Source organism: Canis lupus, chromosome 21, assembly GCF_048164855.1.
Source record: "Canis lupus baileyi chromosome 21, mCanLup2.hap1, whole genome shotgun sequence".
NCBI classification, from domain to species: domain Eukaryota; kingdom Metazoa; phylum Chordata; class Mammalia; order Carnivora; family Canidae; genus Canis; species Canis lupus.
In genome coordinates this window covers 38,609,334-38,630,473 of record NC_132858.1, presented here as the reverse complement: position 1 = coordinate 38,630,473, position 21,140 = coordinate 38,609,334, and the positions used below count along the sequence as shown (strand labels likewise).

The following is a 21,140-nucleotide window of genomic DNA, read 5'->3' as shown; positions in this document are numbered from 1 at the left end:
TTATTTTTTTTAATTTTTTTATTGGTGTTCAATTTACTAACATACAGAATAACCCCCAGTGCCCGTCACCCATTCACTCCCACCCCCCTCTGGCTACTTTTAGAATGATCTCTTTACCACTGGTTTGAAGAACCTTTTATTGTGATGTGCTTTGGTGTAATTTTATGTTTCTTATGCTTGGTGTTAGTTGAGCTTCCTGGGTTTGTGGATTTATCATTGTCACCAAATTTAGAATATTTTGGCCATTATTATTTCAAATAGGTTTTCTTTTTTCCTTCACTCTCTCTTTCTTGTACCTTAGTTACACATATGTTAACCAATTGATATTGTTCCACACCCTAACTAATACTGGATTTTTTTCGTTTTGTTTTTTCTTTTTTCCTCTCTTTGTTTCAATTTGAATAATATCTATTGCTAATCTCTTCAAAATTCCTGACATTTTCTTGTACTGATTTCTGATATTCTGTTAATCTTATCCATTGTATGTTTCTTGTTAGACGCTGTATTTTCATCTGTAGAAGTTCAATTTGAACCTTTTTATATCTTCAGTGCTCCTTAACAGTGCTCATGCTTTCTTCTTTTACTTTCTTAAATATATGGAGTCTATAATAGATTTTTTCTTTTAAATCACGGTTAAAAATACATAACCTAAGATTTGCCATCTTAACCATTTTCACCCTTTTTTTTTAACCAGTTGGAGAGTAGTAAGTATATTCACATTGTTGTGAAACAACTCTATGAACTTTTTCATTTTACCAATCTGAAACATCTCTTTTCTCTTTTCTGCAGACCCAGGTAACTACCTTTCTACTTCTTGTCTTTATGAATTTGACTATAGTAGGTACCTTATATAAATGGAATCATACAGTATTTGTCTTTTTGTGACTAGCTTATTTTACTTAGTAAAGTCCTCAAGATTCATCCATGTTGTAGTTTATGACAAGATTTCCTTTAAGGCTGAATAATATTTTATTATATACATATGTATATGCATGTATACACACATATACATACACATATTTAGACCATTTATATTTAATGCAAAGGAATATAATGTTTTAATGTCTTTCCTTACTTATCCTATCACTTTTATCATTTCTGGGTCCATTTTAGAACTGATTTTTCAGTTACGATGGATTGTATTTTCCTATTTCTTTTTCATGCTTGCTAATTTTTGTTTGGATGCCAGACACTGTAAATTTTGTTGTTTGAAGCTACCTTTCCTTTGCATTATTTTTAATATTATTTTTAATATTTTGAGCTTTCTTCTGGAGCACAGTTAAGTTACTTAGAAATAGTTTAAGTTACTTAGAAACACCTTAATTTTCCAAACAAAATTTTTACTTTTGTTAGTTGAAACCTGAGCATCCTTTAGTACAAGGTTAATTTGTTCCTAGTACAGACATAATACCCTTCTGAATATTCTGGTGCCTATTGTTACAGGATTTCTTCACTCTGTGAACTCTTATCATCCCTAGGTGAACGTTGGTAATTGTTCTTCTTGCTCCTTTCTGGTGGTTCTGTCCCTGGTTTCAGATAGTTTCCCCACGTACATGTGCTGATCACATGTATGTATTCAGCAGGAGACTCAGAGGGAATGTTCTGCAGAACTCCAGAGCTTTCTTTGTGCTACCTTTTCTTCTCTGGTACTTTGCTCTGGGAACTGTAGCTGCCTTGGTGTTCCCTCTTATCTGTCTTCTCAATTTGAGGAGTCTGTCTGGATCTGATTTTCCCATCTTAGTACTGCATCCTGGAAACTCTACACTTGGGGAATCATATGGCTTACTTTTGTTGCCTCTTTCAGAGATTGTGCCATCTGTTGCCCAAAGTCTGAAAACTTTTCATTATCATGTCTGTGTTTTTAGTATTTAAGATTAATCCTGTCCCTGATACTCCATCATCTTTAGAAGTGGAAGCCCTGGGGCACCTGTGTGGCTCAGTGGTTGAGTGTCTGCCTTTGGCACAGGTTGTGATCCTGGGGCCCCCTGATTGAGTCCTGCATTGGGCTCCCTGTGGGGAGCCTAGTTTTCCCTCTGCCTATGTCTCTGCCTCTCTGTGTCTTTCACGAATAAATAAAATCTTTAGAAAAAAAGGTTGAAGCCCTGTATATTAAATTTTAAAGTCAAAATTTTAATGGGAAGTACATAAAATACCATTTTTTATTGTTTTAATTAAGTCCCATGATTTCAAAATGTATTAGCTATGCATACCCAGAACTAAAGTATACCATATGTTTTGACTAGATGAATTTGTCTATGTTCATCTTCCTCAGCATTCCTATTTCATTTAAAACAAGTGTAGGAATGTATGAGTTAAAAGATGAGCAACTAATTGCATTTTCTTCTTTTATAAACCTAGTTCTCATGAGAAAAATTGTGTGATTGTGAAAAACATGACTAGATTATTACCATGGGAAATTAATGAGAAGTGTTTATTTCTCCAAAGGTGTAATCATTCAGTTTTTATCATCATTGGAAAATATTTGCAACAATGACTAAAAATGCTGCTGTGGTCCAGAGTTATCTTTTATATTTTGAGTAGTCAATTTAACTTAACCTTTGAAGTAATAGGTGTTAAACACTGTTAAAAAATCTCTGTGGAGGGGGCAGCCCCTGTGGCGCAGCGGTTTAGCGCCGCCTGCAGCCCAGGGCGTGAACCTGGCGACCCTGGATCGAGTCCCACATCCGGCTCCCTGCATGGAGCCTGCTTCTGCCTCTGCCTGTGTCTCTGCACCTCTCTCTCTGTCTCTATGAATAAATAAAACCTTAAAAAAAAATTAAAAAAAAATCTCTGTGGAGGAAATGGTTTTTAAGGTATTAGAAGAGTATATCTAAAAATCTATCTCATTGATCATAGGCAACTGAAATGACCTTTTTCTTTTGATGGAGATAGATTTGTAAGTTTGTAAAATCAGGATATAGGGATAGTTTTCTTCTGCTTATCCTGTTCTTTTCCATCACTGAAACCACACTAGATGAGAAAATAAGCTTAAATTATAAGAGGAAGGCTTTATGTATATTGATTGTGTATAGAAAATTAGCATGTAAAAGGTATTTTAAAGCTGAATTAAAACTTATTATAGCTTTTTTATTTGGAAATAGTTTCAGACTTTCAGGAAAAGTTATATAAGAATAGTATAAGAGTGCCTAGGTGGCTCAGTTGGTTGAGCATCCAGCTCTTGATTTAGGCTCAGGTCATGATCTTGGAGTCCTGGGATTGAGCCCTACATCATGCCCTGTGCTCAGCAAGGAGTCTGCTTGGGATTCTCTCTCTCCCTCTCCCTCTGCGCCTCCCCCTGTTTATGCTTTCTCTCTATCCTTCTCTAAAATAAATAAAGTAATTTTAAAAAGAATAGTGTAAAGAATTTCTGTGTATCCTTCACCAAGATTAACTATATATTAACATTTTCCTACATTTCCTTTATCCTTACTTTTATCTGTATGTACAGATATATTTTTTTATCTGACTCCATTGAGTCATGATATTTCTTTACCTCTACACATGTCAGTTTTATTTCCTAAAAATAAGATGATTCACAAACATAAGCAAAGACTAGTGATCAAAAACCAGGAAATTAACTTGGATACAATACTGTTATTTAATCTGCTGATTTTATTCACATTTTGCCAATTGTTACAATACTATCCATGTAGCAAAAGAACATCCAGGATTACCTGCTGCATTTAGTTGTCGTGTCTCTGTAGTTTTTGTTAAGCTGGAATATTTCTTAAGCCTTTATTTGTATTTACTGATAATTGACTTTTTAGAAAAACTGTTGAGATATTGTTTTGTTGCATGTCTTTCATTTTAGTTTGGTTAATTTTTCTTCCAAGATTGGATTCAGGTTTTATACTTTGGGCAGGAATACTGAAGATAAAATGTGTTTTTCACAGTGCATTATATCAGTAAGCAAATGCTGCAATTTCTCTTATTTCTGGTGGTGATAACTGATCATTGAGTTAAGGTGATATCTGCCAGGTTTCTCCAAGGTAAAGTCACTCTTTGTAGCTAATTAGTATCTGTGGAGAGATACTTTGATCATGTAAATATCCTATTACTCTCAAACTGGCCCAGTAGCTTTAATGTTTATTGATGTTTCTTGCATGAATCACTTATTAATATGGTTGCTTAAAAGTTCTCATCACAGGGGCCTGGGTGGCTCAATGGTTGAGCATCTGCCTTCAGCTCAGGTCATGATCCCGGGGTCCTGGGATCAAGTCCCACATCATGCTCCCCACAGGGGTGGCTCAGTCAGTAAAGAATGCAATGACTCTTGATCTAGGGCTTATGAGTTCAAGTGCCACGTTGGATATAGAACCTACCAAGAAAGAAGTTCTCATCACAATGAAAAAAATTTGTAATTGAGGTGATAGATGTTAACCAAATTTATTGTGATAATCATTTCACAGTATATATATATATCAAATCATGTTGTACAACTTAAACTTATGCAGTGTTATGTATCAGTTATATCTCAGTAAAACTGGGAAAAAAAGATTATTGCCAAATGGTGACTTTTTTTTTCTAATTCTCTAATTTCTTCTGTGTTAGCTGGCTTCCTGCTATAAAGAAAAGCTTCCCTCTCTTATTCATTCATTCATTCATATCGGTATAGACTCATTGATCCTTATTTTAACTTTTAATAACGTCCCTGTCATTCTTTGAGCACCTTCTTACTTTCTCATCCCATGAGATGTTCCAGAATAATTTCGTACTGTCTTTGTGCCAACTGGAATCAAGCATTTCTCTAAGGAGCCTTGTTTTTTGTTGTTGTTTTTTTTTTGTTTGTTTGTTTTTTTACTGTAGAATGGTATTTACAGATTTGTTGCTTATTGCTACTAAGAAATCATTTCTTTTAGGTGCTCTTAGTGGATATAAATAAATGTATATGTATGAGTATGTATATGTGTGGATGTGTGTAATACACCTTTATTTTCAGAAAGGATTATTGAATTAAGCAATGTCATGGCTACTAAGAATAAAAAAATGAATATATTCTTAAACTGCATGGCCAAGTGATCATGTCTCAATTAATACAAGTTATAATAAGTCTATTGTGCTTTTTATTTTTCAGATAAATAGATTATTTTGTCAGTCAACTAGATTTCAGGAATTATTTAGGTCTTATTTGATGAGGAAGATGATTGGATAATGAGATGTATGGAAATCATGTTCTGTGAAGAACAGTTGAAGGAGCTAGGAATGTTTAGTCTGGGGAAAGAAAGATTAACAATAGCATATATTATATATTATTTTTATTTGAAGGCTGAAGTTGTAAATATATTTTAAGTATATAACTAATACAGGTTAATGTATAATACAGAGACATTTGTCTCTGGAAATGTTTGTCTCAAAGGAAAACTTTGAGGCAAACTCACTTTTAATGCAGTGAGCTGCCTTGAAAAATTCAAACTCAGTTATTACCTCTGTTAAATCAGAAGGAAAGTTTGCCCATTTTTATATAATTAATTCGTGCTGTGAGAAATTGGAACTACTTGAAAGATGTCTTAGTATGCTATATTTAGTGGCTTAGTTAATTGTATGTCTCACAAGATGCATCACAAGATGAGGAAAGGATTCTGTTCTAAATAAGTGTAAGACGTAACGTGTACATAGTCTCCTCTTAGATATTTATAATGCACATAAGAAGGTTCTGAGAAGTCCTTAAGTCAGGCAACTTTTATCTGACTTTTTCTAAACTAGTAGATTTAGGGAACAGGTTAGGCTGCAGGTGTAACATACATACATGGTATTTAAACTAAGGTACCTGAAGTGAGCATCAAGGGACTGAGTAAAGCCAGAGAAGATGTCCAAGCACTGAGCTCAGGGAGAAGAAGAGCGCCAGCAAAGAAACTGAGGAGTAGCCAGATGATTAGGAGCAAACCCAAGAGAGATTTTCTAGAAGCTCAGTGAATAAAGTGTTCCAGGAGGAAGGAACATAATTGACTGCATCATATACTGCAGGTAGGTTGAGTACAATGAACAACTGAGACTTGACCATTGGATTTAGCAACTAGAAGTCATTGGTATCCTTCAAGAGTTTTCGGTAAAGTGTGGGGAGTGAAGGCATAGTTGGATTGAAGACAGAAGGTGGAGAAATTAAAAGAGGTAGCAAAACTTTGCTGTGACAGAGAGAAGAGAAATGGAATAGTTGCAGTTATTGAATACCTTCTGTCATCTTTTATTGTTGAAAAGATAAGGCAAAAATGAAAAGAGCAAACTCTGTAGTTGAGCTCGTGATTCTGGTCTAAGTGGTAGTTGTAGCAGGTTTATAAAGTACTTTTCTCTGTGGTATGGATTTGAATGGGCTAAAAATTGAAGTATTGGTTTCCTGATTTATAGAAAATTCCCTCAGATTAGAAGAGCACTGTAATTTTAGTGGCTGTTAAAGCATGTTGCATTCTTGAATTTCCAGGCAGTTTAGGCCACTTGGCTTGGTAGTTAGTAGCAATATGGAGCAAAGCCCCCAAATTTTGTTTTTATTAATCCTGAATTGATGATGTAATATATTGGCATTACATAAAATAGTGAGATTTGTTGACTAGCAATATGTTCATCATTTTAAAAATGACTTCATTTCCAACGACAGTTGAAAGAAACATCAGTAAACATTAAGAAGTATTCTGATACATGTAAAGCCATACATGTTAGCTTTAAATTGGCCACTGCAACTATAAGACCAGAAAACCGAGGGAACATAATTTGGTTCTCATTTCTACTTTACCATTAACCCTCCATCTACCTTCTTAGAACTAAGTCCAGTCACTAAGTCCTATTACAATTGATTCTTGTTACTCATGGTAGTTGTGTTCTATAAGGTGGCAGCAAACACTGAATTAGTGAACATTGAAGCATAGGTCCTAGAAGAAATACAGGATTAAGTTCCTGTAAGCCACTGGTCACATTTTCATCAACTGATCAATGCATAACCTTGTTTCATATGTATTACTGTTTAAAGACATTTATGGTTTATTGTTGGTTTATTAACGTTGAATTCATGACCAACAGTACTAGAACTCATATGTAAATGAAAACTTATCTAACATACATTTTCTTCATAAGCTATTTCAAGGCCTTTTAAAGATTTTTGTTTAAATACAGTTCAGTTAACATATTCTGTATTATTAATTTCAGAGGTAGAACTTAGTGGTTCATCAGTTGCATATAACACCCAGTGCTCATTACATCAAGTGCCCTCCTTAATGCCCGTCACCCAATTATCTCTTCCCCGCACCCCTCTCTCTTCCAGAAACTCTATTTGCTAGAGTTCAGCATCTCTTATGGTTTGCCTCCCTCTCAGTTTTCATCTTATGTTTCTTTCCCTTCCCCTATGCTCATCTATTTTGTTTCACATATGAGGGAAATCATATGGTATGTGTCTCTCTCCGACTAACTTATTTTGCTTAGCATAATACCCTTTCGTTCCATCCATGTCGTTGCAATGGGAAAATTTCGTTCCTTTTTTTTTTTTTTTTTAAAGATTTTATTTATTTATTCATGAGAGACACCGGGAGAGAGGCAGAGGCACAGGCAGAGGGAGAGGCAGCCTCCTTGCAGGGATCCCAATGTAGAACTTGATACCCTTGGGTCATGCCCTGAGCCAAAGCATGACATTCAAATGCTGAGCCACCCAGGCATCCCAACATTTCATTCTTTTTGATGGGATCTTGAGTAGTATTCTATGATGTGTGTGTACACACACACACACACACACACACACCACATCTTTATCCATTTATCTGGTTTTTTTTTTTAATTTTTTAATTTATTTATGATAGTCACACAGAGAGAAAGAGAGGCAGAGACATAGGCAAAGGGAGAAGCAGGCTCCATGCACTGGGAGCCCAACGTGGGATTTGATCCCGGGTCTCCAGGATCGCGCCCTGGGCCAAAGGCAGGCGCTAAACTGCTGCACCACCCAGGGATCCCTCCATTTATCTGTTGTTGGCTCTTTCCACATTTTGGCTAATTGTGGACATCGCTGCTATAATTATTGGGGTTCATTTGCCCCTTCAGATCGCTGTGTTTGTATCTTTTGGATAAATATCTAGTAGTGCAATTGCTGGGTTGTAGAGTAGTTCTATTTTTAACTTTTTGAAGAACCTCTATACTATTTTACAGAGTGACTGTACCAGTTTGCATTTCCAGCAAGAGTGTAAGAGGAATGCCCTTTCTCCACATCCTCATCAACATCTGTTGTTCCCTGAGTTGGTAATTTTAGCCATTTTGACGGGTGTGAGGTGGTATCTCATTGTGATTTTGATTTGTATTTCCCTGATGCCAAATGGTATTGAGCATTTTTAATGTGTTTGTTAGCCATTTATATGATATGTTTTCTTTGGAGAAATGACTGTTCGTGTCTTCTGCCCATTTCTTGACTCAGTTTTTTTGTTTTTTGGATATTGAGTTTGATAAGTTCTTCCTAGGTTTTGGATACTGGCCTTTTTCTAATGTATCATTTGCAGATATCTTTCCCATTCTGTAGATTGTTTTTTAGTTTTGCTAACTGTTTCCTTTGCTGTGCAAAAGCTTTTTATCCTAAAGAAGTCCCAGTAGTTCATTTTTGCTTTTGTTTCCCTTGCCTTTGGAGATGTACTAGAGCAAGAAGTTGCTGCAGCTGAGGTCAAAGAGTTTGCTGCCTGTGTTTTCCTCTCAGAGCCTTCTTGCATTGGGAACACTAGACAGCACTTCAGCACTACCCTTGGGAGCCATTTTGAACAAAAAAATCAGCGACAAAAAGCAAAAATTGAAAATTTGTCACAAAATAGACCACAAAAAGGAACTTACTTATAGTATGAAAGCTGTCCTAAGAAGACAGAGCATCATCTTGTTTGACCTCAGCTGGAAATCTGCTGGAAATCAGCCATCTCAAGCTTTTTGCTACTCTGTGCATGTCTGGAAATGATTAGGAAAGTACTATGAGTATTGATTTTGAGCTTACAAATTAAAAACTAAATAGCAGGCAAGTTTGCATAGAGCAGAATTTGTGAATAATGAAGACTATGTTAGGTAAGAGGTGGTTAATCCAATATATTAAATGAATATCTTGGAAGATATTTACATAATCAAATCATATTTAAGAATAGTAGGGTTCCAATTAACTGAAACTATAACTATTTGGAAATTGAAATCTAAAACTTGGTAGAGGCGCCTGGATGGCTTGGTGGTTGAGCGTCTGCCTTTGGCTCATATTTTGATCCCGGGGTCCTGGGGTTGAGTCCTGCATCGGGCTCTCCACCAGGAGCCTGCTTTTCCCTCTGCCTATGTCTCTGCCTCTCTCTCTGGGTCTCTCATGAACAAGTAAATAAATCTTAAAAAATAAAATTTGTTGTAATCTTTTCAAAGTTCTACTGATATTTGTCTTAAGAGTATAAGTCTGGTATCAATTCCATGGTGTGTGTTTTTCCCACACCACCAAGTAATTCTCCAGCTTCAGCTGGGTGTCCCGTAATTCAGCTTAATTCTGACATTATCACATCCTACCACTTAAGGGCTAGGTCCCACAAGACTGCTACCCTCCCCCATGCCAGTCACAAGTCCAAGTTATTTCCAAGGCCTCTGACTTACCTATAGATTGAAGGTTCCCATGACCCTCTCCTGGAATTCAGTTAATTTGCTAGAGAATCTCACAATACTCAGAGAAACATTTTACTTACTAGATTACTAGTTTGTTTGTTTTTTTTTTTTTTTTACAAAAAGATACAACTTAGGAACAGACAGATATAAGAGATATATAGGATATGATATGGGGAAAGAGCACAGAGCTTCCATGCTGTCTGAACATCACTGTCCCCAAATCTCCACATTTTCACCAACCTGAAAGCTCTTTGAATCATGTACTTTTGAGTTTTTATGGAGGTTTGATTACATAGGCATGATTGATTAAATCATCAACCATTGGTGATTGAGCTCAATCTCTAGCTGCTCTCTGCTCGCAGGAGATTGGGGGAAAGTAGAGAGTAATTGAAATGAATGTTCCAACTTTCCACTGGCAACCAGTACTCTTGTTTAGGTACTTTCTGAAAGTTACCTCATTATAACAAAAGACACCACTACCACTCTCACTGTGGAAAATTTAAAGGGTTTCAGGAGCTCTGGGCCAGTAGTAGGAACAAAAGCCAAATACAGTTGATCCTTCAGCAATAGGGATTTGAACTCCATGAATCCACTTATATGCAGATTCTTTTCGTAGATACAGTAGTGTGAATGTAATTTTTCATCCTTATGATTTTCTTTTTTTTTTTTTAAGAAAGTAGATCTTTTTTTTTAAGATTTTTTTTACTTATTTATTTATTCATAGAGACACACACACACACACACACACACACAGAGAAGAGGCAGAGACACAGGCAGAGGGAGAAGCAGGCTCCATGCAGGGAGCCCAATGTGGGACTCGATCCTGGGTCTCCAGGATCACACCCTGGGCCGCAGGCGGCACTAAACCACTGCGCCACTGGGGCTGCCCATCCTTATGATTTCCTTAATCATATTTTCTTTTCTCTAGCTTCTTTTACTATAGGAATACAAGATATAATAAATGCAACATACGGATTTGTAATCCGTTGTTTATGTTATCGTTAAGGCTTCCAGCCAACAACAGGCTATTTGTAGTTAAGTGTTAGAGAAGTGAGAAAAGTGAGAAATGTGGATTTTCAACTTTGTGGAGCAGGGGGATCTGTGGTGCAACCCCTTTTTATTCAAGGGTTTTATGTTTCTTACTATGAATTGAACTACCACAAACAGATGGTTATACAAAGTTTAGGAAAAATACAGCCCTAGAACACCATCCCCACATTTTCCCTTTCCGAGGCAAATACTTTCAACTTTTTTAGTTGATAAATTTTATTTACCTATCTTTGTAGAGATACATATATGACTTTGTCATCTACAGGAGCATGGAGAAATAGTCACTCAGTGGTATGCAGTGAGAATGTGGATCTGCCGCTTCATAGCTTTCAACTAGACCTCTTTTGTAGATCCCACCTTTACTTCTACTTCAGTGGAACCTGTGCCACAGTCTTTGAAGCTTTTGTTGGTTTTTATTATGTAAATTGGGTTGATACTCTCTTTTGTCCACTATTGTCTACTGCTGTCTTATATCTGCTAGATTGGTTACCAGTCATATATCTTATTTCAAGCTTCATTTTTATTTTTGTTTTCTCTCTATTCTCCCTGTCCTTATATGTACATGCGTTTGCTCTAGTTTCAGTTATATATTGTAAAGGAGTAGAATTAGATGCCTGTGTTTAGTCTGCTTTTTTTTCCTTGCTAGTTTGAAATACTTAAATCTAAAATAACTCTTTAAGTAATGAAGTTACTTGAACACCACTGCTTATATCTCATAATTTAATTTCTTAATGATCATGGCCTAGAAGAATCCAATATGATTTGTCAGATCAGAACAGGGAGAAAATTATTTTAGACAGAGGAAATGTGACAAGGACTAGAAGGCAAGCATGAAAATGGTACAGTCAGAAGCCCAAATGGCTAGATTATAGGATGTGTATTTGGATGGCAGATTGGAGAGGGTAGGTGAGACGTCTTATGTGGAAGAAGATAAAGATGTTGGATGCTGCTGATTGTAAAGGTGATAAACCTGTGATTGGGTTGTAAACAAAAAAAGGATATTTTGTCTGGTTAAACTATTTTCTTAGGCAATGGGAAATCATTAGATAATTTTAAGAAGATAGATATGATGAGATCAGGAGTTTACAAAGTGAAGGAGTAGTAAGAGACTGTTAGAGTAGTTCTGGTAATAGATGATGTGGACTTGCACCAGGTCTGGTAGTGGACCACGGAGGGGTTATATGAAAAATGTTTTGACAGTATGACAAATAGACTATATTAATTTATTCCTTAATACTTACTAGTTACTATCTGCCAGTTATCAAACAGGTGGTGGTGGGAAAGGGAAAGAGACAAGAAAGATTCTAGGGTTCCGTGCTTGAGTAGATAGTAAAAGAGGAGTTGATTTGAGGAGGGAAAATGCATTTTCGTGTTTTTTTTTTTTTTTCCCTTGGAGGTACTTGTAACAGGTTCACAGAAGAGCTTAATTTATGGTCCTATAGTTTCTGTTTAGTATTTTGAATTTATAAGAAGTGAAACTGGGTGTCTTCCCTTTACTTCCTCTGTTAGGAATAACAGAAGTAAAAGTGCAGATGTTGAGTTTTGTTAAAAAAAAAAATTCAATTGAGTGATTTTAAAGAGTCATTTGGTTTTATTCAGTGATTCATGAATTGGGCAGTGTCCCATCTAGCAAACAGAAAAGAGTTCCAAAGAGCTGAACAAAATGGAAGACTTTTATAGGCAGAAGGAGCAGAGACAGGGAAAGAGCAGATTACTTTATCGTTCGTTGGGGGATAGAAGGGGTCTGTTAAGCAGATAACCTCACTAGTGCTGACTAGGAAATTCCAGATTCACTGATTTAAGATTACATTCTTGGGAGGGGTTGAAGTTGCAGGTGAGTTAGGTATTAAAGCCTTGGTTTGTTGACATGGGACTTAGCACAAGTGACTCGATTTTGGGTTTGTTGTCTTTTTTTATTGTTAACATTTTACAACTCTGTCTTAGAATATTTAAATTTTATTTTTCAGTTGAGTCAGTAACTTAAAAGATTACTTTTAGTACTTAAAACATAAATGTTAAAAAAGTAAATGTAGGAATTTTGAGTAAAAATGAAGTAGGAATTCAGTTAGCGTTTTTTAATCTCTACATAAGATCATTTTTAAGATCTGTTATGTCTTTAAGTTATTTGAATATCATTTAGTGCTCTATTATTTTGATAAAGATACCTGAACCACTTATTCAGTTAATGTTTCTATTAGAGGCCAGTAATAACATATCCATATTTGAATGGAGCCTGATTTGTTGAGGGTAAAAATTTCTTGGTAGTAAATGAGGAAGTTAAACCATTTAAATGGATTATAATTATTTGATTTTTCCAAGTGACACAACAGTCAAATAAAAATATTAAGTACTTAAAAAAAAGCACAAAGAATGCTTAACAAGTTACTAGTAGAGATGTTGTGGATATATGTTAAAGTTAAGAACCCTGAAACTTACAAAGTTGCATTAAAGGACATAACCAGGTGGATTGGTTGTACCCATCAGAAAGTTCATGGAGGGCTTTGTGGGTAGTGTTAAAATTATAAATCTAGAGATTCTCTTAGATTTCACAATAGCTCAAAATGCTTTTATACATATAGCTTTAAGAGAAGTTACTTGCCTATAATTTTCCTGCTTAGATTAGATTTTATCCTCTCACTCAAAATATACAGACTATGCATTGGTTCCATGCAGGAAAATAAAAATTGTAAATAAATATTCTTTTTATGAACTGGTTCATATAAGAGGAAATGCTCTTTTTGTTACACCTCATTTTGCATTTCATTTTTCTATCTTAAGATTGAAAACAACTTTAAACATACAGTGTGTGGTATTTATTCTTCACAACATTTCCATGAAATCATATCCTCATTCCAGCTTAAAAAACTTTCCAAGAATTGTAACAATTTAGAGGTCACATGATTAGAAAGTAGCAGTCTTGGTACTAGTAGATTTCTTTCTGCCCATTACCTGGGTTTCACTGTTTTCAGTATCAGTATAAAAGTTTTGATTTGAACCTTAGTATTTATTACCTTTTAAGGGCATAAGAGAGCTTTGTCCTGGTTTTCTTTCTTTCTTTCTTTCTTTTTTTTTTCCAGTTTTGTATCTTTATTTGACAATCAGCGATTAGTTCTCGCCCACATTAACAGTCTGTAGATTTTTGAAAGTGGTGACAGGTATGTAGGTAACCAGCGTGTAGAGCTTGTTTAGTGAATCTTCATCCTCATTACATTTTCTAGATACCTGCACATGGATACAGTATGGGGAATTCCTTATTCCTTTGGCCCAGACAGCTTTGTTGAGCCTGGTATTAATGCACACATCTGGAGTTCCCATCTCCTTCATGCAGATTTCTAAATCTCTGAGTGCCCAAGGGACACGCTTCTTGAAACCCACTCCACAGATACGTTTGTGAATGTTGATGGTGTATTCTCTGGTCACTGCCTCGTTGATGGCAGAACGGGCTTCCCTCTTCTTGCCACCCTTCTTTGCGGGAGCCATTTTGCTAGGCCCTAGTTGGAAAGGACTTGTTCCTAGTTTCTAAAGTCAAAAAATCACTTATTTTAGCTGTGGAGGAAGCAACTGAGTTATATTTAATTTTAACATTTAGAACATGGCAGATTTGACTTTAACTCCTTTTCATTGTACTTTTAAAATCTACAAATAGTTATACACTGTTTGATTGAGTGACATGTCAGTAAACAGACTGGCCATGTTTATTATACTTCACAATATTTTTACCTCTTACTGTGGGGAAAGAGTATGTTTTTGTGTTTATGTGCATGTTGTGGTGGTATAGGAGTTGGAACCAGTAGAATTTTCAGTTCTGGTCCTTAAATTGATTCATGTGTGAGGGTGTTTTGGTTAACAGTTTTTATTTTTAAAGACTTGATTTATTTGACATAGAGAAAGAGTGCACACCAGTAGACAGAGTGGTGAGCAGAGAGAGAGAGGGGGAAAAGCATGCTCCCCACTGAGCAGAGAGCCTGCCATGGAGCTCAGTCCCAGGACCCTGGGATCATGACCTGAACCGAAGGCAGACACTCTACTGACTGAGCCACCCAGGCGCCCCTGGTTAGCAATTTTTAAATTTGGTTTGTGAACATTGTGTTTAATATATACAGAAGAGCAATAGGAGAATTCAGAGATAAGACATTGAACTGCTCTGAAACAATTTATGAATGGAATGGGGGCACATATCAACAAGTACATAAAAAACAATATGTTCATTATTGGGAACACAGAACAGGATGATGAACAGTCTTTAGTGGAAGAATTTGGGAGAAACTTGTAGGATGATGAACAGTCTTTAGTGGAGGAATTTGGGAGAAACTTGTAGAGAAAGTAGAATTTAGGAGGCCTTCTGGAAATCCTCCTTGTTTTGGAAAGAGAGGTGTTAATTTTGGCACAGAGGTAGAAAAGTGTAAGAAACGTAGCGTGGTTGAAACAGGATATATGAGAAGATGGTAGCAGTAATATTGGTAAGTAGTTTAGGGTGAGATTTTAGATGGTCTGAATATAATTCTAAAGGGTAATGGGTCTGAATAGTTTTCTAAAGGCAGCAGGGAGTGATGTAAGTTTGTTGAAAAGAATAATACTGAGATCAGGGCCTAAGGAGATTTCTATAAACTACCTTTTAAAAATAGCATGTGTTCCATTTTGTCTAAAAGTTTCTGCTATGTTAAGTTCTGTGCACATAACATTGATTTAACTAATAGTAGTGTTTTGGGGTGAATTAGTAAAGAAATTCAGAGAAATTGCTGTATGTTATTGGAGTTGTTAGTTGTGTAGCCTTTATTGAGCTGTGGGATGTTTGGCTAGATGGTATACGTGAGAAACTAAGGCCCAGAGAACTCAGAAACTTACTCAAAAGCACATAGCATTTAGGGACGCCTGGGTGGCTCAGAGGTTGAGCATCTATCTTCGGCTCAGAGCATGATCCCAGGGTCTGGGATCAAGTCCCACATCAGGCTCCTTGCAGCGGAGGGGAGGGCCTGCTTCTCCTTCTGCCTGTGTCTCTCGAATGAATATGTAAAATCTTAAGAAAAAAAAAAAAAAAAAAGCACATAGCATGTAGCGTCAGAACTTGGATCTAGAACCCAGTTCTCCTGATGCTTAGTCATCACTTTTTCTCTGCTCTACTTCCTCTACTGCATATTATAATGTACTGGGTACTTAGAAACATGAAGGAGGAAAGATGCCTCTCTTTTTCCTTTAGTGTGTTTATATATAATCAAATCATGGGTGGCCATAGTGCTTTTCTTTCTTTCTTTTTTTTTTTTTTTTTTTTAAGATTTCATTTATTCATTCATGAGAGACAAGAAGAGAGAGGCAGAGACACAGGCAGAGGGAGAAGCAGGCTCCATGCAGGGAGCCTGACATGGGCCTCAACCCCAGGTCCCCAGGATCACACCCTGGGCTGAAGGCGGCGCTAAACCTCTGAGCCACCCGGGCTGCCCTAGATCTTCATTTTTATTTAAATACCAGATTTCTTAGTACAATCATTGCTGGAAGAGACTCAGACTTTAACACTTTCTGTCCAAGTGCACATTTGTAAGAAGCTTCATCTTAGGGTAAGTAGGATTTGAACTGACTTAAGAGAATGGATGAGAGGAGAAAAGGAATGAGAATAACAGCACAAACCAAGTGTTGGGGACAGGCAAAAGTTGCTTCCAAGTATAGTGAAAGTCGTGCTAGAACAGAAATTTGTTTCAGAATAATGAGAGAAGTTCATTGTAATATGTAGTGTTTGATAGATTGACTTTTTCCTAACGTAGGAAATGGTTAAAAACCTGACCATTTCTTTGTTTACAAAGAATACCCCTGGGCATTAATATATTTGATAGTGAGATTTTATAAAGTCAGACTTAATGTAAGATCTCTTCAGAGTCCCCTTTTTCCTCCACCCAGGCTTTGACATCATAAATACATTTTATGTGGTCTTTGACATAGTAAAATGTAATTTCAGATGTTTTGACAAGGTATAATGATTAAAGCGGTGTTAAGGAGAGAATTAGCTCAGAGTAACTGTCTATACCGAGATTTAAATATTATGCCTGCAGTTAGCTCTGTAGTTTTATAATTGGATTATTTCTATATCTTAATACCCATCCTTCTATCAGATCAGTTGATCAGAAAAGATTAAGATCCTCAGTTCAAGGTACTCAGTAAGCTTTCTATGCTACTTTTTTTCCTGTAAATTAACTTTAATGTCATAATTTAGCATTAAAATAGTTAGCTTGATAACTGTCATAATAGAGACTGTAAACCTGTATTCCTGGACTCTCAGAATCAAAGACATTCGAAGGGCTTTAGAAATAATATTAATTATTCATGAAATCATTTGTTGACTTATTCTTTGTTATTTATATTCATGTGAAATTTGGTTGCCTTTGAGTATACTTTATCAGAAGTCTGATTCAGAAATCCATCTCAGCATGCTGTAAAACCTGTTTTAAAAATAGGTACAAGCCACTTGTGTCACTGAAAAGTTGTTGACACAATGGAAAAACTATTAAATGAGTTTGCAGAGCAAACCTTGCCATTACTGAAGAGGGCTTGTGTTGTGTTTTTTTTTTTTTTAAAACAGATAGAATTGTTATTTCTGTAGATCAAAATAAATATAAATAAAATGTTTATAACATTTCATATACTTTGTGCCCTGTTAAAATTGATTTTCAGAATTTATTTCTAAATGTAGCTAGGTATAAACCAAAGTATATTTGAAAATGATCTATCATTTTATTTGAAGGAGTCAGTGTTTTCCTCACTTTCATTGAAGCTTTTAAAAAAATTATTAGTACTTACATACCCACTTAAATATTCTTCAAATATATTAAATATCTCATATATTTAATAGATGGACTGAATAAAAAAATCCTTTCACATTTTGTATATGAAATGCACATTATTTACACTCTTGGAGAATTAAAAGAGAGAATCTTCATTTTGGTTGATAATCTGGAATTTTTATCAGTAAAGATTGGGTGAAGTGAAAGGAGAGTAAAAGTGGAAAGTTGATAATTCTTATAGTTTTTATACCATTTTTTTCTAGTTTGCATTTGTCAAGGGTTAGGGGCAGCAGAGGGGAGAAGGAGAGTTCTAACCAGTTTGGAAAACATGTGTCTTGTCAGTCTTTTGTCTCAACAAACATAATGAAGGTGTAATGTTAAAATGGATAGTCCTATAGCAGAATCAATGGAAAAAACTTCTGGGATGAATTGTGTTAAAGCTGATGAATTATCCCCAGAAATCTCCAGGACAGAAGAACCAAAACAGGAGATTTTAAGGTCAGTAAGAGAAAGCTTCCCCCAAACCCCTGGTGGGAGAAATTAATAGTAGCCACACCTGACTAAGAAACTTCAGTGGAGGTGAACTTTGAAATCTCTAAATACTCCATGTGCATATAGTTGGGAATTGACATTGTGATTTTATGATAGTCTAGTAGCTATTTTTATTTTAAATGTCAATAAAAACTGATTGTATGTATTCCTTTTCTAAACCATTTTCCATGTTTTAAAAAGGAAATACAAATGCTTCCCAGTTCCTGGCTTGCAGAATTTTAAAATTAATAATAAAAATAAAAATAGTTATAGTTGAACAGCTGCTGTATACACTGGACTGTGCTAGACATTTTATGAATATTACTTGATCAGTCGCAAAATCCCTCCAGGGAGTGAATAGGTAGTTATTCCTGTTGTACAACTAAAAGAAGCTGAGGTTAGAGAGATTAAGTTACTGCTTCAAAATTACATACTAGGTGGTATTTGAATCCAGGTCTTTTGACTCTATGCTCCTCCTATGACAAATGCCAGGGCATTTGTCAGGATTTTCAAAACCTAGTTTACTTGAATTTAGTCAGTTAAAGACAGAATTATTATCTTAGGAAAGCTAATAAAATAATCCAGCTCATCACTGTCAAAAATACAGATATCGAATAAATACTGCCTTAAATTTTATTTAGAGATTGATGATTTGAACATTTGACTTTCCTGATAGTAATTTTCTTATATTTGAAGCCTAATGTGCTCCCAAGAATGATTTATAAACCTCCAGTATTTTGTTGACTCTGGGCAAAGTCTGGAGTGGTAGCATCTGTACAGTCGCAGATCTGCACGTGCTGGGATCAGCTTTGCTGTGGTGTGTTGCTCCCTGAAATCCTCTGTGGCCTTGGATGATCCTGGTTTGTAATGAGTTCTGGGGCAAGTATCTGTGTTTGAACCTGTTTAGGCTCATCCTTAACATCATACCAGAGGCGCCCTCCATGCCAGCCTGGTCTTATGACTAGAGCAGTATTCCAGAGTTAACTGGAATTCATTTTCTCCAGGGCTTAGGAACCATTAAGTTTAGTATCCAGAACTGTTTTAGGCAAACACGAACAAGATGCTTATGAAATGGTCTGTGGTAAATTTCTAAGTATTAGCAAACTGTGATATCTGGGAAGTGTGTAATATTAATTATTCCTGTGTAATTAAGTCTAATATTGGTTTAGTATTTAACATAAATTTAGTTTCTCCAGTTATTTGATTTTAGTTCAAATTGGTGTTTACTGAGTACCAGAGAACATTAAATATGATTATAAATTTTGGCATCTTTATCCAGCAATCCTTTAGCAACAGTAATTGGCATTAATTCCCAGATAGGAACTATAGCAAAACCGGTCTGTTACTGAGTGGATGAATTGATTTCTGTCATATGTGAATTTATAAAGGAAGAATTTCCAGTAGAACCTGGGAAATTCAGAAATTTATTTAAAAGGCTTATTTTTAAAAATCCATCTTGTTAGAAAATTCAAGTGCTATGTTCACATAGAAAGATCCTTTTATTATGGCAACTGATTTTTGTTTACTTAAGAAGAACCTGTTGCTAAAATAGTAATGAGGAAGGGTGTAATATAAGTATAGTCATACACCCCTTGCTCTGCAAGTAACCAGAGTGCTATGTACGCATGTTGTTCAGTCTCCTTCTGGAAGGTGGAAGTAAAGTCGTCCATATGTTTTTCTCTCTTGCACAGCCTAAAATGACGAATGTGTGATTTCAGTGGAATAAATGGCGTCCAAAGTCACAGATGCTATAGTCTGGTATCAAAAGAAGGTAAGTTGATAGTCAAGGCTTTCAACTTTTTAAATATTCTTACTCTAAAAATGCATAGTTTTTCTTTTGATGCTGTGGAGTTGTGTCACATATTACCTGAAGTAATGACAAATAGATTTCAGGATCTTTTGAGTGTAAGGGGAGCATTTTGGTTTTCCTTCTGCTAATTTTATTTCTAAAGAAGCTAGAAAGATGACACTTATCAATGGTTTTTCTCCACTTTTTACTCCACATTATTAAAGTTAATTAAAGTGGCTAGATTAATTATTTTTAGCTATAAGCCAAATTTCCATGATTTTGAATATAACTAGTATTTTATTAAAACATTAAATTTTTCTTGTATTAATTTCTTTTGCAGCTAGGATTAGCAGAGCTATTATAATTTACAACTGTTTTATTTCAGGAAACTATAGTCTTAATCTGTTTCTTCTAAGGTGCAATTCAGCAGTTGAATCTTTTCAGTAAAATAAGCCTTTGAGGACTACATTTTTCAAACCAAAATATTAAAATGTTTATTTTGATGTTTTAGGATTAGTTGTCATAACTACTTAACTAGCTGTGTCATCCTATATGTTTCAAAATAAACTTTACCCAAGTAATTTTTTATGAAGTGAAAGAATAAATGCCTTTTTTCAAAATACAGTAAAGCATTTACTGTATTTGCACAGGAGCATTTACTCCTGAAGAGTGTTGCTTACACTCTTTAAAATTTATGTTGTACATCTGGTTTTTTAGGTTTTTAGCGTATACAGTGAATTATGTTTGTTTTCATGCTTTAAAACATTTTTGGTGCCTTATTCTTCAGGTCCTAGTAACAAAACATAATTATATATTGAAAGCTTTTCTCATATGGGATAAAATCAGACAATTTGTAAATTTAATTGAATTGGAAATGGTAATTAGGGTGCTTTAAAAATTAAAGAAACCTAAGAATACAGTCCATCTTTGTGTTATTTCTTTTCTGTGTAGAATATACCACAGATGTACACTATCATGTTACATGGAACGTACTGAATCAGAAGTACCAATGTTGATCATACTATTAATTTAGTCTTTTGTAGTTCTATATTGGTGTCATCTTTGCCTTTAACCTCCACTCAGCTTTAAACTGAATTAAATAAAACTAAATTTTTTTTATTTCCTTCATAGATCTTTGAAAGCTTTCCTCTTAATGTCTACTTAAGAGATTTAGTAATGTTTATTAAACATTTTATCTATGTGACTTTTTATGTTAAACATTTCAAACTTCACTAAAGATCATTTGTAGAATGTACTAGTTTGACTTTTCTTGGTAACAGAAGGTTTGAAATATTACACTTACATTCAGTTAGCACACTAATACCCTTCTTATTGGAGGGTCATTTACCTAGTAGCTTTGGATATGTGCAACCAAAAAATTCTCCAGAGCAACCATCACAGATGTCACAAATTGTATCTAGCAA

At 35.3% G+C, this 21,140-nt stretch overlaps 2 protein-coding genes across 5 annotated transcripts in view; one reads left to right on the top strand and one right to left on the bottom strand.

Annotated features, from left to right (window-relative positions):
• Nucleotides 1-21,140, top strand: part of PHTF2 (putative homeodomain transcription factor 2) — a 113,077-nt gene that overhangs the window by 8,042 nt on the left and 83,895 nt on the right. For 2 of the 4 annotated variants that reach the window (XM_072791407.1, XM_072791409.1), the window contains exon 1: nt 19,541-19,698. In XM_072791407.1, the coding sequence (XP_072647508.1) occupies nt 19,654-19,698 (45 nt within the window). In that variant the 5' untranslated portion in view covers nt 19,541-19,653. Of the gene's footprint in view, nt 1-15,877; nt 16,179-19,540; nt 19,699-21,140 lie in introns of those variants that run through there. The other 2 variants (XM_072791406.1, XM_072791405.1) reach the window with 2 other exon arrangements.
• Nucleotides 13,732-14,106, bottom strand: LOC140613514 (large ribosomal subunit protein eL31-like). Its single transcript, XM_072792001.1, has one exon. The coding sequence runs from the start codon at nt 14,104-14,106 to the stop codon at nt 13,732-13,734; it is 375 nt and encodes a 124-aa protein (XP_072648102.1).

Coding starts and splice junctions, on each gene's coding strand:
- LOC140613514 (XM_072792001.1), bottom strand. CDS start 14,106: ATGGCTCCCGCAAAGAAGGGTGGCAAGAAGAGGGAAGCCCGTTCTGCC.